Genomic DNA, 18,019 nt, shown 5'->3' with positions numbered 1-18,019 from the left:
TATTATACTACTTACAATGCCAACACAATACATAATAGAATCTATAAATCCACCACAGTTCAACATGCTGCAGTCTCTTCAAGTAGTCTCCTCTATTATATACTGGCTTGATATCAATCGTGAGGCATCTGAGGCTATCAAACTTGTGTGGCAGCATCTAACTTTCAGATTAGATTTATGCTCTGCCATCTGAATTCTTAAATACGTTGACTTTAGCCTCACATATGCTTTGGAATGGGGACATAATACAGCATAAATGATGTATTCAACCTTAGTTTGTGAAATTCTTCAATTTGTGTGTTTTTCTCATCTGCAGGATTTAAAAATTTCTTTGTCTGCAGGGATTCTGCAATGTTTTGTACCTGATGTTTTCTGTTTATTAAAAAAAATCAACAACATAAGAGAGATATCAAAGAAGTCAATTGATACTTGAATTATCATTCTTTTAGGGAGTCTGCTCCTAGATCAAATTTACCTATTGAAGAAGTATAATCAATTTAGAAAATGTGTGAAGGCATTCCTTTTCATGGAGGCCTTTGTTATTGATCTGGAGGCTTAAGTATGTTTGCTATCTGTGATTTTTTTTTTTTTTTACTGGAAGAGCAAGTGTTATTGATTTGTTTATTGTGTATGTGAAAATTGTAAACCGCCTAGAAAGTTTAGTAGTGTGGTATAGAAACTGAAAAAAAGGAATATAAAATTTATAATAATTGAGTCCAGGTTACTATTGATTGGTTATCAAAATACTGATGACCTCAGCCTGCAGGGTGCCCTTATAGGGTAGGTCGTACTGCTTTTGCTGTCTGTCTGCATCTGCTGGTTGATAGCACAACCCACAGGTTCTGGACTGGTCTGATGGACTCAAAGAGAGAAAATTAGGTAAGAAGTATTTTTTCTAAACAGGGTACTGGTCCCTTAGCTTCACAGCCTTTATGAATAGAAAATTTCTATTTGTTATAAGTGGTATGTATCCGTGTTTGTCCACCTTTAAAGGTAATAAGTAGGAATAAAACAGGAAAGAAAATAAGATGATACCTTTCTTCTTGGACTAACTTAATACATTTTTCGATTAGCTTTCAAAGGTAACCCCCCTTCTTCAGATCAGTAATAAGTAAATGTAAATGTTGACAAATATCAGAATATATAAGTGAAGCACAGAAGCAACCCAATGACAGCCTGACAGGAAGATGGCGGATAGGGTTAGGTGAGAGACGAGGAAAGATGGATGACTGAAAAGAGGGTGACAAAGCAGTATAATTTTATAGTTTACAGTGTGATAAAAAGCCCAGATCTTGGTGGGTGTCTAAATATTTCATCATTTTGACTTCAAAGGTGTTACATTCCTGTATTGTCTTAAAATTTCCTTTTAGTAAGATCATTGACGCAGTGTTCTGGTTTTGCAAAGTGCTGTCCCACAGAGGTGACATCCTGATTGGCACTGGAATGTTTAATATTATATCTATGTAAATTGAGTCTAATCTTTAGCATCCGGCTTGTTTCTCCAATATATCACCCTTCTTCACACTTTTTTTATTGAATGATATATACCATATTTGAAGATGAGCATGTGAAGGAACCCCTTATGCTGAATATTTTTCCCATGTGAGTGACTGGGATCCTGTGAGATGTGTTGGCAAAGCTTACAGCTAGGTATACTGCAGGGATGTGTGCCATTTTCTTCTTTTTGAGCTTGTGTTGGGAGCTTGTTTTTCACTAATTTCTGTTTGGAAATGATTAAGCTCATTACTATGTCAGTGTTGTATAATTTAAGATATATATTATTTTTGAAAGCATAACTGGTCAAACATTTCCATTTTCAGAGCATTGTTCTTAATGACAAAAAGCAACTTTCAGCCTCCCAAGTTAAAAGACAAAATGAAATGGTAAGCAGTTATTCCACACCATTGAATTGTGATTTAATTTAGTTTCTTTTAATTCATGATGCTCATCATTGTTCTGGGTTCCTTTTTTGAAGGTCTAATAGTTTTCATCATTTTGTGAAAATGGCACTTACAAAGAATCCCAAAAAACGACCTACTGCTGAAAAATTATTACAGGTAAACCTTTATATTTTTAAAGTGTGTTGCTCAAAATAAATAACACAAGTCAGCTTCAACTAAGACCTTCTAGAATTTCCTAGTTGACAAGCAGGATGAAATGAGCCACGCTGATAGTGTTGTCATTTGATGGCTTGGACACATACCAACAATTTTAACTCAGAAAATTGTAGGAAGAATTTCTGAGCAAGTGAACATAACATGAGAATAGCCATACTGGGTCATACTGGTTGGAGAGTCATGGGATAGAAGGTAGTGTTCCATTGTGGATTAAAAACTGGTTAAAAGATAGAAAACAGAGAGTAGGGTTAAATGGTCAGTATTCTCAATGGAGAAGGGTAGTTAGTGTGGTACCCCAAGGGTCTGTGCTGGGACAGCTGCTTTTTAACATATTTATAAATGACCTAGAGATGGGAGTAAATAGTGAGGTAATTAAATTTGCTGGTCACACAAAGTTATTCAAAGTCGTTAAATCGCGGGAGGATTGTGAAAAATTACAAGCAGACCTTACGAGACTGGGAGACTGGACGTCTAAATGGCAGATGACGTTTAATGTGAGCAAGTGCAAAGTGATGCATGTGGGAAAGAGGAACCCGAATTATAGCTACATCATTCAAGGTTCCATGTTAGGAGTCTCGGACCAAGAAAGGGATCTAGGTGTCGTCGTTGATCATACGTTGAAACCTACTCAGTGTGCTGCTGCGGCTAAGAAAGCAAATAGAATGTTAGGTATTATTAGGAAAGGAATGGAAAACAAAAATGAGGATGTTATAATGCCTTTGTATTACTCCATGGTGCGACCGCACCTCGAATATTGTGTTCAATTCTGGTCGCCGCATCTCAAAAAAGCTATAGTGGCATTAGAAAAGGTGCAGAGAAGGGTGACGAAAATGATAAAGGGGATGGGACGACTTCCCTATGAGGAAAGGCTAAAGTGGCTAGGGCTCTTCAGCTTGGAGAAAAGGCGGCTGAGGGGAGATATGATAGAGGTCTTTAAAATAATGAGTGGAGTTGAACAGGTAGATGTGAAGAGTCTGTTCATGCTTTCCAAAAATACTAGGACTAGGGGGCATGCGATGAAGCTACAATGTAGTAAATTTAAAACGAATTGGAGAAAATGTTTCTTTAATCAACGTGTAATTAAACTCTGGAATTCGTTGCCAGAGAATGTGGTAAAGGTGGTTAGCTTAGCGGAGTTTAAAAAAGGTTTGGACAGCTTCATAAAGGAAAAGTCCATAGACCGTTATTAAATGGACTTGGGGAGAATCCACTATTTCTGGGATAAGCAGTATAAAATGTTTTGTACATTTTTGGGATCTTGCCGAGTATTTGTGACCTGGATTGGCCACTGTTGGAAACAGGATGCTGGGCTCGATGGACCTTTGGTCTTTCCTAGTATGGCAATACTTATGTACTTATGTAGACTGATATTCATTTAAACTTGACAGGGCAGCCATTGCCTATCCCAGGGAACACAGAGTAAAGTCTAGGAGGGGCTGAGGGGGGGGGGGGTTCTATCTGTTTGTTTGCTTGGGGGGATTAAGTACATAAAATGTTAATGGCACACGAAGTTCAGTTAGGTTTTCTAGTTTCTGCCACTTGAAGTTTTGCTGGGAGGTTTGTTGTAATTTGTTCCACCCCAAGCAAAATACACGGGGTGGAAGATGACAGCCAAAAATGTCCCAGGATGATAGCTGAAAAAAATACAGAAGTCTAATTCTTCTAAAAATACAAAAAAGTTTTATTCTCCAAATAACACATGATGGGCCAGATTCTGTATATGGCACCTAGTTTCTGTGCAGAAATACTTGAGTAACTTAATTGGCGTAAGAAGCCAATCAGCGTTTTTAACAGCACCTAACAAGCAATAATGAGCACTAATTGGCAATTATCAGAATTTATGCGCAGAAATTGCTAAGCGTATTCTATAAAGAACTGTGCCTAAATTGTAAAGTGCACAGTTAAAAATAAATGCGTGTAGTTTAAAAGGGGTGCGTTTATGGACATTTTGTGGGCAAGCCAAAATTTCCACATGTAATTACAGAATACAGGTCAGTGTGCCTAAATCTACGCACATAGATTTACACCAGGCTTTTATTGGCATGTTAAATGGGCACATGTAAATTTGGGTGCTATGGTATCGACTAAACGTATTCTATAAACCGCGCCTAAATCTTATAGAATACACTTAAATCTGTGTGGATATTTTAGGTGCCAGATATAGAATCTGGCCCAATGCGTGGACATTCTTGACCCAACACAGGCCATGTTTCAGCTGCAGGCCTTCTTCAGGGATCTCTAATATTGATATAATTGAACATAAAGACGTGTAAGATACAGAGATACATATGTAAAATATGCGACATATAAACCTATATCATATACAAAAGAAACCTATATCATAGTACGTGAGTTATTAAAGAGGGAAAAGTGAACAAAAGAATCAAACAGAAACCAAACATAATGTGAAAGTTCATAAATGACAAGAGGTGAGAGGAAATGAGAAGGGGCAGGTGAAAATGAGAAAAAATAGATGTGAAAATGTAGTGATAAGTGCCAGGAGCATTGTAGTGAGCCATATGCAAATTTATGCTATAACAGTCAATCATAAATGGCTATGTCCATAATAGGTGTGAAAATGTATGTTTGTTTATTCTAGACTTGGTATACCGCCTTTATATTAAAAAAGGCCAAAGTGGTGAACAATATAAAATAACAGAGAATCAAATCATGAGAAAGGAACGCCATTATAAATATAAAGGTAGACAACCTTCCAAACCAAAGGAAAGAAAGTGGGGTGGGGGGGGGGGGGGGACAACAACAAACAGCAACAGGCTAGTTAAGCTAACTAAGACTGAAAGGCCAATTGGAGATAGTAGGCCTTAAGTTGTTTTTTTAAATTTTATCAAGAAAAGCTCAGACCTGATATCTAAAGGTAAACTATTCCAGAGAAATGGAGCTAAAAAATAAAATGCAGAATCCCAGGTTGATTCATAACAGACTTGTTTACCTGAGTATGAGACGATTAACATCAAGTGAATGAAGAGCATGGCAAGGCGTATAGGGAATAGTTAAAGAAGAGATATATGCAGGGCTACCAGAATGTAGTGTCTTAAAATAAGAAAATCTTAAACTAAATACAACAGAAAATAGGTAACCAGTGAAATTTAAGAAATAATGGTGTTACAGGATCAAAATGTTTTGCCTTGAAGAGCATACGAATTGCAGAATTTTGAAGTGTTTGAAGACGATGCATTTGAAATTGAGAAAGACTCGCATAGATTGGATTGTAATAATCAAGGCGTGAAATTACAAAAGTATTTAATGAAGTAAAATCCAAATAGTGTTATGATACCAAAAATGTGGTGAGAAAACATATACAAATTAGTTCTATAGCAGTCACACATAAATGTCTGTGGACTAGATGATGAAGAAATTGGTATGTATTCAAGATTAATGATATCTGTCAAAAACGCTATGGAGGTAATTGGAATTACACAATCTACATTTGTAGAAGTAACTGTCCAAAGAAAAAGAAACATAAAGATAAAATGCTGCAGTTTTAGGGTAGAGTCAAAGTTTATAAAAAGGAAACATATGTTGCTGTATCAAGAGGGAACACTTACTAAATATAATCTTTTGAATTGTTTCAAAAATGTGAAACCTAACTGATAGTACACCGACAAGTGAAATAGGATATGTAATTTATCCTTAAAATCGAACATGGTACCGGAAGATTGGAGGGTGGCCAATGTAACGCCGATTTTTTAAAAAAAGGTTCCAGAGGAGATCTGGGAAATTATAGACCGGTTAGTCTGACGTCGGTGCCAGGCAAAATGGTAGAAACTATTATAAAGAACAAAATTACAGAGCATATTCAAAAGCATGGATTAATAAGACAAAGTCAACATGGATTTAGTGAAGGGAAATCTTGCCTCACCAATCTACTACATTTCTTTGAAGGGGTGAAGAAACATTTATTTTTTTTGCCAGCCTCTATGCCAGCCTCAAATGTCATACTCAGGTCCATCACAACAGTATGCAGGTCCCTGGAGCAGTTTTAGTGGGTGCGATGCAGTTCAGGCAGGCAGACCCAGGCCATCCCCCACACCTGTTACACTTGTGGTGGTAAATGTGAGCCTTCCAAAACCCACCAGAAACCCACTGTACACACATCTAGGTGCCCCCTTCACCCGTAAAGGCTATGGTAGTGGTGTACAGTTGTGGGTAGTGGGTTTTGGGAGGGGCTCAGCACACAAGGTAAGGGAGCTATGTACCTGGGAGCAATTTCTGAAGTCCACTGCAGTGCCCCCTAAGGTGCCTGGTTGGTGTCCTGGCATGTGAGGGGGACCAGTGCACTACGAATGCTGGCTCCTCCCATTTGGTCATTTCTGAGATGGGCGTCCTTGGTTTCCATTATCGCCGAAAATCAGAAACGACCAAGTCTGGGGACGACAATCTCTAAGGACGACCTAAATTTCCAGATTTGGGTGTCCCCGACCGTATTATCGAAACAAAAGATGGACGTCTATCTTGTTTCGATAATACGGGTTTCCCCACCCCTCCACCAAGATGTTTTGCGAGGACGTCCTCAACAAAACTTGGGTGTCCTTTTCGATTTTGCCCCTCCACGTGGACTCCTACCGCTTGACAAAAGCTGTTTTGTTAGAGTGCTGACACTACAATAACAGAAATACGCTTGGAGAAAGAAGAACAAAATCACTGAACGAGCAGCTTTAAAATACTAATACTAAAAATTCCTAAAGGGTCTTACCTCTAGTGGTAGTATTCAAGTGACAAAGTGGCATCTAAGTTTAAAAACGCACCAAAAAATAACCATCATAAAATGCAGAGAAGCATGCATCGTATGCAATTATGTCTCATACTTTTAGCCATGACTGTAAATATTTTTCTTGAATGGTGACTCCTAATGTAGAATATAGCACCACGTAACTATGATTTGAATTATTCTTCCCAATGTGTATCACTTTGCATTTTTCCACATTAAATTTCATCTCATTTGGATGCCCAACCTTCCAAGGTCCTCCTGCAGCTTAACTTTGAATAGTTTTATGGCATCTGCAAATTTAATCGCCTCACTTGTTCCAGTTTCCAGATCATTTATAAATATGTTACATAGCACCGGTTCCAGTACAGAACCCTGAGGTACTCCACTATTCACCTTTCTCTATTGAGAGACTTGGACATTTAACATTAACCCTCCATTTTCTATCTTTTAGCCATTTCCCAATCCTCAACAGAATATTGCCTCCTATCCCATGGCTTTTTAAATTTCTGAAGAGTTTCATATGTATCTAGATTTTCAAAAGCTTTCTGAAAATCTAGATACCCTTCATCAACTGCTCACCTTTACCCACTTGTTTTTTCACTCCTCCAAAGAAAGGTAGCAAATTAGTGCGGCAAGATTTCACTTGGCTGAATCCATGTTGATTCTCTCCCATTAAACCAAGTTTGTCGCTGTGTTTGGTGATTTTATTGTTTGATAGTTTCTGTCATTTTGCCCGGCAGTGACGTCAGGCTTAATGGTATGTAATTTCCCGGATCTCCCTGGAACTCTTTTTAAAAGTTAGAGTTACATTAGCCACCTTCCAATCCTCAGGTACCACAGTCAATTTTAATGACAGTTTATAGATCACTAATAATAGATCAGCAGTTTCATGTTTCAGTTACTTCAGTACCCTTTTGGTGTATACCATTCAGTCCAGGTGATTACTCCTCTGTAACTTGTCTGTTTGGCTCAGTTGAGGCGAGAGGTAATGAGAGAGTGGATGAGAGTTCAGGTGGTGTCCAGCTGAGGAGGTCACATGATGCATTGAGGAGACAGGCCGGGTGTTCTGTGTCTTCGTAGATCCTGCACTTCAGTTTAGAATAATCAGCCTGAAGTATCTCCCTATTAATTGCTACATTTTTCTCCACATGAGCTTTGGAAGGTCTGTGGACAAATATTTGAATTTACCTGGTGTTGAGATGTCGAGCAAAAGCCTAAAAAACAGGACAGGGATAAGGTGTGAGGAGTGGACGGCAAGATGGTGGGTCCTGAGCCTGTTCTTAGTACTACGTTTACAGCATAACAACTTTCCCACCTCACTGATGTGGTGTCCCTTGCATTGGAACCCCCATCTTGCCTCACTTTCGGGACAAATTACGAACACTGAACTTTTATTGGCAGATACCAATTGCTGTACTGGTGACCTTGAAGCCAGGGTATCCTCTCTGGAGGACTCAGAAGCGGGATCTTCTCCCAAGCTCGTGGCATTTGAACGACAGCTTTGAGAACAGATGGAGAGAATAAACGATCTGGAGAACTGTTCTGCTGAGATAACCTCAGGATAATTGGTTTTCCAGAATCTGTGGCAGAGTGATTGTTTTCTGCTATCCTGGAAAGCTGGCTTGCCTCCGAATTTGCGCTATTGGACAGTGCGGGACCCTTGCGCCTCAAACGTGCGCACAGGGTCAGTAAGCTGCAGCAAAGAAGGAGAATGCCTCGAGTAGTGTTAATTAAGCTTCACAACTACCGTATTTTTCGGACTATAAGACGCACTTTTTCCCCCCCAAATTTGGGAGGAAAATGGGGGGGTGCGTCTTATAGTCTGAAGGTAGAGATTTAGCAGGCTGCCCGCCCGCCCTCCCTCCGAGTTCGGGATCGCCCTTCCTAGGGTTACCTCCCCTCCCCCCGGCCCTGTCACCACCTCTCCCCTTACGCGATCTTCCCTGGTGGTCTAGTGACGTCGGGGCAGGAAAGAGCCCCCTCTTTCCTGCCCAGCGCGCTGCTCTGCATCCTCCTGTATGCTGCCTGTGATGACGGTCTCGGTGAGATTCAAAATGGCCGCTGAGACTTCAATTCTCGGCGGCCATTTTGAATCTCGCCGAGACCGTCATCACAGGCAGCATACAGGAGGCTGCAGAGCAGTGCGCTGGGCAGGAAAGAGGGGGCTCTTTCCTGCCTTGACGTCACTAGACCACCAGGGAAGATCGCGTGAGTAAGGGGAGAGGTGGTGACAGGACCGGGGGGAGGGGAGGTAACCCTAGGGAGGGCAATCTTGAACTTGGAGGGAGGGATTCGGACAAGACGCACTGGAGCACCTAGGTTTTAGAGGAGGGAAAAAGTGCGTCTTATAGTCCGAATTTTTTTTTCCTATTTCCCTCCTCTAAAACCTAGGTGCGTCTTATGGTCCGGTGCGTCTTATAGTCCGAAAAATACGGTATATCCACAAAGTTGAAATTTTGAGAGGCTACCACTAAAAACGGGACACCTTGCAGTATGAGGGAGCACAGATTCAGATCATCAAGATTATTCTGTTGCATTGCAAGAGAAACAAAGGAAATTTACTCTTCTGTGTTCTTCTCTCCATAATAAAAACATCAGGTTCATGTTTCTTTATCCTGCTACCCCATAAAATTTTTGTTGAGACAATGGACTGCATATGAAACCTGGGAAACAGCGAGGGACATTGTCTGTCAGCTAACTAAGGAGGAGGAGTCAGCTAATCTAACTTGATTTTGGAACTTTTCTTTGCTCTTCTTTCATATTTACACTGTTTAGTGTTACACTGCCTTTGGGTAATAGGAATGTGTATGCTTTTTTTTTTTTTTCTTCTTTTTTACTGCGTTTTCTGCTAATCTGTTATGCTGATGTTAGTTTATCTGTTGATCCAGGTGGAGTAATCCTGACATTTAGTGGGGACTATTATGAGGTGTGGGATCCCCTGCGTCAAAAGTTACGCTCTTTCCAATCGCTCTCCAGTGGTGGAATTTTCACGGGATAAAGGGGGTTGGGAAGGATGTGGGGGAAAGGGCATGGTTGGGGGTTGTGATATCGGAAGGGGGAGTTGGGGAGGTTCGGTTTGGTATTAGTAATGGGTAAGGGTCAGTGGGATGGTGGATTTTATGGGAGAAGGATGACGTGTAGTGTTTAAAGAGGTATGGACCTGTACTCCTTGCTATTAGGGTTTTACCACAACTATTGCTTTACTCAGTTAACTGTTTTCCTTTGGGCGCAACTTTTTCTGACCCAGTTGTGAAAGTTGGGCACATGGGGCTCTTTATTCCTTATGTTCTTGTCCTCAGTACTAATCACTTTGCCCTCTTAATGGGGGAAGTAATGCCCCCTTAGTTGGAAAAACCACAGAAAGATGGTATATCAAGTCCCAGCAAATCCAACCAAATTTTTTTTCTTTCATTTATAACCTAACAAGGTGGACTTCAGATAGCAGATTGCAGAGCCTTTGCTTATACCAAGGTGAGTTTAACCTTAGAAGGCCGTTGCAATACTCAGTGCATGGATGCATTGATAACTCACCTAAGATCATCTTTTATTAAAGAGAGATGGAATGCTGTGGCAGTTCAAACAGTCACGTCCCATTACTGTTTGTTTGTTTGTTTATTTATTTGTAACATTTGTATCCCGCATTTTCCCACACATTAGCAGACTCCATGTGGCTTACAAAATACCGTAATGGTGGACGCCACGTACGGTGGGTTATAAACAAATATAATTATAAAAAAGGATCAGATGAGGTAGGGGTCAATGGGTACAATGAGGGACAAGGATATAAGAAATAAAATATACGGCATTTAAATAGAATCAATAGAATAGGCCCTGCAAAACAGTTCGCTTGAAGGTTTGATGGTCGTGTGTCGCTTTCACACTCATTGGTAATGCATTCCACATCTGTGCACCTAAGTAAGAAAAATTCGATCCATAGATTGATTTGTATCTGAGTCCAATGCAGCTTGGTTAGTGAAGGTTCAGATAAGTACGTGTTGAAATGATTCTGTTTCTGGCTGGAAGATCTATTAAGTCAATCATATATCCTGGGGCAAACAAACTCACTGCATCTGCAAGTTTAGGCAGTCTTTATTTCAGCATCTCTTAGAGAGATGGAACTTAAACTTATTTCCCATATCCACCTCCCAAAAGGCCCCTTTTTATTTCTGGTGGTTCTTCTGCTTTCTTTCTTTGTAAATAAAGAGGGCTGCTGTGGTGTTTTCCCTTCCTTATTTTGAAGGCAAACCTTCAGGTAGTTCAGTTTGTGTAATGGATAATATGATTGTCTTCATGGAAAACAAAGATACTTACCTTGTGATAGATATGCAATTCAAACCCTTCTCCACCCTTAGCTTAATGACAGTATTTGAAATACACTGTAAGTATTGTATGTGGCTGTATGATAACTGCTACATATGCCCAACATAGCTGGCTTGGCATTGTTGAAATTATAACGTCTAGTTATTTATTTATTTATTTATTTATTTATGTGACTGATGTTCCAGAAAAGCTGTATTGCTTACCTATAATGAGCATTCTTTGAAAACAGCAACTCATCAGTCATATAAACCCAGCCATCTCGATAGCATGTGTTCCTTGGTCAAATCTGAATGAATAAGGTTTACTAATTTGTATTCTGCTTAGAACTATGCGGATCACATCAAATACTTGCACAATCTAAATAAGTTATAATACAATAAAAACTATAATTGAAGCCAGTTGCAGGACTGCTAGAGCATAGGAACTAATCAACACCAACAATCCCATGAAATAAAACACACTGAAGCATGCAGATCATTGTATAAACAATGTTCAAAAAAACAGTATAGCAAGTCTTTAATATATGTATGTAGTGTGCTCATGCCTCTAAACGGGACCACCACAGACTTAACCAGGTCAACTGTTCATCGCAGCTTAAGTTTCAATCATGGCACACAAAAACAGAATTGGAATATTTCATTTGTTGCTCAAAACACTTATCTTTTTTAAGAGCGTAGGAAGTGTCACGCAGTGAAGTGAATGTCTCTGTCTTTTCTAGAAATCTCAGAAGATTTTCATCCAGTCAGAGCCAAACATATCACATGTCCTGTTTGTGTAACAACAATTGCTGTCCTCGGAACACTTTGTATATAGAAACATTTTTTCCTGTTCTCTGAAAGTTGGAGCAGTGTTTCTCAACTTCAAGTCAAGTATCCCCTAAGCTGAACAAATTTCAACTGAGTATCCCTGAGCTCCAGTCAGCAGAGAATTTGAAAATTTAACCATGAAGTAGAAAATAAAATTACTTTTCCACCTTTGTTGTTGGGTCTTTTTATTTTTCTGATTGTTGGTCTGAGCTCTGCTTTCTTCCATCTTCTCTTAACTCTTGTCATTTTTCTCCTCCTTTTTTTCCAGCTTTATTTAATTTATTCTTTTGACCCTCTTCCAGATTTAATTCATTTTTACCATCCATTCTTCAATTTACCTCTTTTTAAAGCATCTGCCTACGGCTGTCCATCTTTCTCCTTCACCCTGGCTCTCCTATTCCCTTTCCTCGTATTCCCTAATCTTTCACTAACTCTGTCCTCTTACCCCCTTCCATCCAAAATCTACCCCCCTCTCTCTCCCCACCCTTCCATCCATTCAGTGTCCTTTTTCTCTCCTCCCATGTCTATTGTTACATCTTCTGTTTTCCTGCTGTTGCTTCTCCAGATCACAGCAGTGGCCGCTCCCTCTGATGTCAACTTCTTGTTTGGGGGCAAGGGACCGATAGAGCCAATTGTGTGTGCATGGAGGCTGCAGTCCTGCATCAGCTTTAGGTTGTTTTGCTGCTGCTGGTCTAGAGTAGCAGCAGTGGGGTGACAGCGGGAGGGAGATGAATATCACTGGGCACCTTGTGATACATGTATGACAGGTTAAGGATATGAGAGTTAGGGTATGTCAAGTGTGTTATCTGGAGACTGTTGCTTTAGGACAAAATTAACATAGTTTTAAAGTATTTTCTCCTTGTTTTTCCAGCATCCTTTTGTTTCACAACCCTTAAACCGCACTCTTGCTATTGAATTGTTGGATAAGGTGAATAACCCTGATCACTCCAGTTACCATGACTTTGATGATGATGATCCTGAGGTGAGAATAGCTTTTGAAATCCGAAAATAATTGTCTATCTTAATTTTAATCATATGCTTTCCAAAGTATGGAAGATGAGAGAAATGAAAATTACATCATTTTTATTATGATTAATACTTGTCCTCTGTGCCAAAAGAGAATACACATTGTATAAATCAGCACCAGCCATAGAAAACTGTCCTGGCATTGGGTACTATCTGCTAAGTTCATCAGGTTTCTCTATTGTATACTGGCAGCTTGTGCTTCCTTAGCGTATGCAGCAGATGAATCCAATAACTGGTGGGTTGTGTCCATCTACCAGCAGGTGGAGATAGAGATTACAAAGCTGAAGGCAGTGATACCAGACAGTCAGCTCCTCCTTCACTTCAGTATTTCTCTATCTCTAGCAGGTGGTAGATAAGTGTTTCTACAGTTCCTGGATTCATCTCTTGGACCTGCTCCTGGGCCTTTTGGCCAGTTGAGCTTAGGGTGTGTTTGGGCTCTGTGCCAACCTTAGGTGCATGCCTGGTGACCTGGGTCCTTGCCTCCCCCCATGGTCCCTTTCCTCCCAGAGTTTGGACTGTACCCTTCCTTACTAAAAACAAAACAAAAAAAACCCCTCTAGTCCACAACAGACCTCATGTTTGCTGCTGTCAGCTGTTTAAAAAAAAAAAAGGCCTGGGAGGTCCCGCTGTTATCAGGAAGTCTGGCTGCGCTTCTCCGGTGATGCATTGATTTGCTGCCATTGGAGGATGCGCAGTATTGGTGGCAGAGGCCATCATAGCATGCTGGTATTGTGAGCAAGTGTTGGTGGCAGCGGGGGACGTGTGTTGCCGGGTGCTCAGAGGCACAGGCAGGCACCAGAGACTTCTTTCTCCTGAGCAGGATTTCCGCTCTGAGGCATCAGGTGCACATGCAATTTTCTTTGGCGCCTCCCGATGCAGCTCCCATTTTTCGGCTGTTGGCTGGGTTGTTGACTTTGCCTCTGCTATGGAGACCCCTTCAGGCTTTGTACTGACCTCTCCTGATTTGGGGGAATTGTTTTGTGCCCAGATCTCATCCTCCTTTTTCTCCACGTCCACTGGTTGAAGTGTGTGAGCTGGTTCTCCCTTCCACATGGTGGCCAGAGCTAATCCTGCTTAGCTTGGCTGACTGTTTCCCGGTATGGGCTCCAAACCACCTCCTCGCTGCACTGCTTGTCCTGGTTTAACAGCTCCCCAGCTGACCTGCGCCCAGGATCAGCTCACGACTGGGACACACAAAACTTCAGCAGTCTTATAGTTCTTGAAAACCACGGGTCTTTATTTTCTCACACCTTTTAATAGTCTTAATCTTCAAGCAGTTTCCTCATCAACAATGCAAGAGTCAGTTCAGTTTTTCTACATTCAGCTTATTCACAGTCCAATCTTAACTTAGAATATCACAAACAGCAAATCTTTGTCTTGCTCCCAATTGTAGCCTCCCTTCATCAGCACTATCTTCTACCCTTAGATAGTTTATGGGTTAGCTTCTTCCACCAGTGGCTTCCCCACTGTATTATTTTCTCCTCTCCAAGTATACATAGCTTGGGCCACACTCCTGCCACCAGAGCCTTTACCTTTCCTGAGGAAGTTTGAGCAAGCCCTCCAACCTCCATGCACTCCTCCTCTTTCTCTTCTCCACCTTCCTCTATATCCCATTCCATCTCCCTCTCCACCCTGGGTTCCCCCAGCTGCTGCTTATTCCCTGGATCAGAGCTCATTTCCCAATCATTCACCCCTCCCTCCAGTTCCTGAGAGTCCTGCTGATGCCCCAGTGGTTTCTGGGACTGGTAGTTTCTCTCCCTAACTAGTATTTTCACTGGGGCTTTGACCACTAGAGGGCGAACCTTTTGTTTAGAAGGGATTAGTGAAGAACAATCATTACATTTCAAAGGAAAACCTCTTCCCCATCCCGGTCTCAGCATGACTGGAACTGGACTCCTTTCAGAGTCCTCACAAGTGACTTTTGCCCCCTCAGCATTTGTCTGTAGCCCATCCCTTTTGAGGGTGTCCTCTGGTACAGTAATGGTTTTGTTACCCTCTGCGGTAGATTCAGTGTTCCAGAAGAGGCGACTTGGTGCCGTTTTGGAGGTGGGGTAATTGGGACCCCTCTCTTGTTCCCCCTCCTTAGCTTCAGGCTCAGGGGAATTTTTACACCCATCTTGGGCGGATGGGTTCTAGAAGGCAAGGTTTTCCAGAAGGAATCTGATGGGCCTTTTGCGGTGTACCTTGTTTTTCAGGATGCACGTCAGCCGATCTGGAGCTTCTCTGGGGTTGGGGGCTTCTGACCTTTCTCCCAAGTTCATTCTGCTTCTCCATATGCCTATATGTTGCAGAAGTCTGGTAGGGGAACTGACAGTTCCTTTTTAGTTCAGCCTTTGGAGGTTTCTGGCTTGTTCCCTGTCTCAGTCTCCGCTGATGGACCCTGCCCCAATGAGGGGATGTTTACTCTCCAGCTCAGCAGTAGGGTCCATTGCTCCCCTGTCTTCCTCTATTCGGAGGGAGTCATTTCAGGGCAGTCCCTTTCAGCACAGAGGCAGCAGGAATCACCTGAGCTGGAAAGCCATGTTTGCCTAAGTGGGTGCGTTGATGGCAGCAGTCTCCAATAGGACTCACTGTCTGTGGTGAGTTAAGATTTTCTTTTTCTTCCTGCGTTGGCTAAAGGCTGTTCCTGGTGTGGGAAACAGTGAACAGCATCAGAGCAGGGCTTCTTGTGTGTTGGGCCTCTTTAAGGACCTATTTAGTGTTTTTATTTACAGACTCTTCTGTCCCCTCAGTTTTTCCTCCGAGGGTAGTTGCTAACACCTTGAAAGTTTCCCTCACTTCCTTTGTGGAACTCTCTTTATATTGTCAGTATAGGTATTGCCTATGAGCACACCACCCTGAGTATGCCTGATCTCCTCTGATCTTGAAAGTTCAGCAGGGTTGGGCCTGATTTCTACTTGGATGGGATTTCACCTGGGTATACCAGGTGCTGTAGGTTTTCTTTTTATTTTTCTGCACTTTTACAAGGGAGTTTCTAGGCTTAGTGCTGTTGGCTCCACGTTTCTGTGGGAAATTTTACATATTGTTGTTTCCTAGAGCTAGTACTCTGGTCCCCATGGTAACCATGGAACCTCAGTGCTGTCATGGGGGCATTATCTACAGGTGCAGTAGTTTCAGCACATAGTGTTTTTTTCTGGAAGATGGCTGGCTTTCAGCCTGAAGGCCACAGGTTTAAGGCTGGTCAGTGCATCGTATTAGAAGTCGTGGCCCTCTGCTCCTTTTCATAAGGGGCATACTTTACTTCACTGTCCCATATTGCTTGCCTTGAGAAGTAGTTCATTGCACCACTGGGACAGCTAACACTATGCTACAGTACCAAAGGTTAGCAGTGGTGGTTTCCCACAGCAGTTCCGCTCTTCTAGTATTGCACTCTGACACTGGTAAGACTATTGCATACCAGCTCCAGCTTCCAATGTATCTGCGGGACCTCTAGCTAGCTCTATGTTGCAGTGTCTCAAAGGCTTTTATTGCACTTTTTCTTTGTATTGGACAGCTAGCTATATTGCAAAGCTACTTCAATTTAGAATTCTTTCCTGCACTTCTCTAGGAAGCATTTCTGCTCTTTCCTCTTTGGCCCCCTCACCTGCGGTTTCTATGGTTGGCCGTTCTGGGCCCTCATGTTCAGTTCCAGGCTTTGCCTTTCGGCATGACTACAGCTCCATGCACCTTTTCTTAGGTTTGGGAGTGTTGCGGCATTCTCCGCAAGGATAGCATCAGAGTGCACTCCGCTCTAGATCAGTACTAAGATTCATCTTCATGGGTCTTCTTGCTGTTGGAATCCTTGGGCTGAGTGGTCACCCTTCAAATGAGCCATCTCATCCCATCCCAGACTGCTGTATTATGATATTTTTCTTCACCGAGGACTGGAGGATCTAGCTTCAGACTCTGGTGAGCAGTCTGCTCGGGGAGCTGAGTCCTCGGGCCTGGCCGTACGTTCATGTCTTGGGCTCTGTGGCAGCCACTTTGGAGGTAGTGCTGTGGGCTGTGCTCACATGCAAAAACTGTCAATTCTCAGCAGGTGGTCTCCTGTGTCCCTGGAGTGTCAGCAGTTTCTTCAGTGGCTGTTCTCGGCATGGCTGCACATGAACTGGTGGCTTCGCAATTCCTCCCTGTGGAAGGGATGCCTTGGCGCCTTTGCAGTGGATGGTGGTGGTCACAGATGCAAGTCTCTCGGGCTGGAGAGTCATTTGATTCCTCCTTCTGCCTCCAGAGCGGTGGATGGCATGGAAGGTGGTGTGGCCGATCTCCCGCCTGGACCTGCTTTTGGTGCTGCTCGTCTTCTAGCCTTTCAGGGCACGTAGCGGGCCAGGCAGTGCTTGTGCCATTGGAGAACACAACGGCGGTGGCTTCTTCAACAGGGTTGGACTCGGTCGGGCCCTGGCCCTCCCCCCCATTGCCTGGGCATAGGACCTCACGTTCTGTTTCTCTGGCCCACTTTGGGGCATTTCCTACGGTGAGCTCTCTTTTTCTGCCATCTTCTAGTCTTGGTGGAATGCTTATTCTGCACCAATGCTGCTTCAGTTTGGCCTCAGGTAGAGAGCTCCGTTTCTCCACGGCCCACTTCGGGGGCATTTCCTAGGGTGAGCTCTCTCTTTCTGCCATCTTCTGGTTTCAGTGGAATGGTTATTCTGCACCAGTGCTTCTCCAGTTTGGCCTCAGGTAGAAAGCTCCGGAGGTAGATCTGATGGTTTCCCGGCTGGATGCCGATATGTCTTCTTTTTTCTGTTGTCGAAGAGGTAGTGGATTGCTCAGCTGCTTCTTTAGCCGGAGGACATTCTTCGATAGTGTTTCTTCCGTGGCCTCTCTGCGGCCAAGTTCTTTTCGAATCGCTCGCCGCCGGGGTCGAGTCATTCTGGTAGCTCCGGATTGGCCACAGTGGCCTTTGTATGTGGATCTGGCACAGCTCCTGGTGATGCCTCCATTTCAGATTCCACTCAACTCCGGGTTCTTCCTTCAGGGTCCATTACAGAGTAGAGGATCCTTCTCACTTTGATCTTACAGCCTTGTTTTTTGAGAGGCTG

The 18,019-nt window shown here is 42.5% G+C and overlaps 1 protein-coding gene across 3 annotated transcripts in view; it reads left to right on the top strand.

Moving 5' to 3' along the window:
* MAP4K3 (mitogen-activated protein kinase kinase kinase kinase 3) overlaps positions 1 to 18,019 on the top strand; it is a 363,843-nt gene that overhangs the window by 161,534 nt on the left and 184,290 nt on the right. For all 3 annotated transcript variants that reach the window (XM_030195906.1, XM_030195907.1, XM_030195905.1), the window contains exons 10-12: positions 1,821 to 1,883; positions 1,976 to 2,057; positions 12,844 to 12,954. In XM_030195906.1, the coding sequence (XP_030051766.1) occupies positions 1,821 to 1,883; positions 1,976 to 2,057; positions 12,844 to 12,954 (256 nt within the window). The remainder of the gene's footprint in view (positions 1 to 1,820; positions 1,884 to 1,975; positions 2,058 to 12,843; positions 12,955 to 18,019) is intronic.

This window comes from Microcaecilia unicolor, chromosome 3 (assembly GCF_901765095.1).
Source record: "Microcaecilia unicolor chromosome 3, aMicUni1.1, whole genome shotgun sequence".
Lineage (NCBI taxonomy): Eukaryota > Metazoa > Chordata > Amphibia > Gymnophiona > Siphonopidae > Microcaecilia > Microcaecilia unicolor.
The sequence above is the reverse complement of the archived record's forward strand: the minus strand, read 5'-3'. Positions and strand labels throughout refer to the sequence as shown.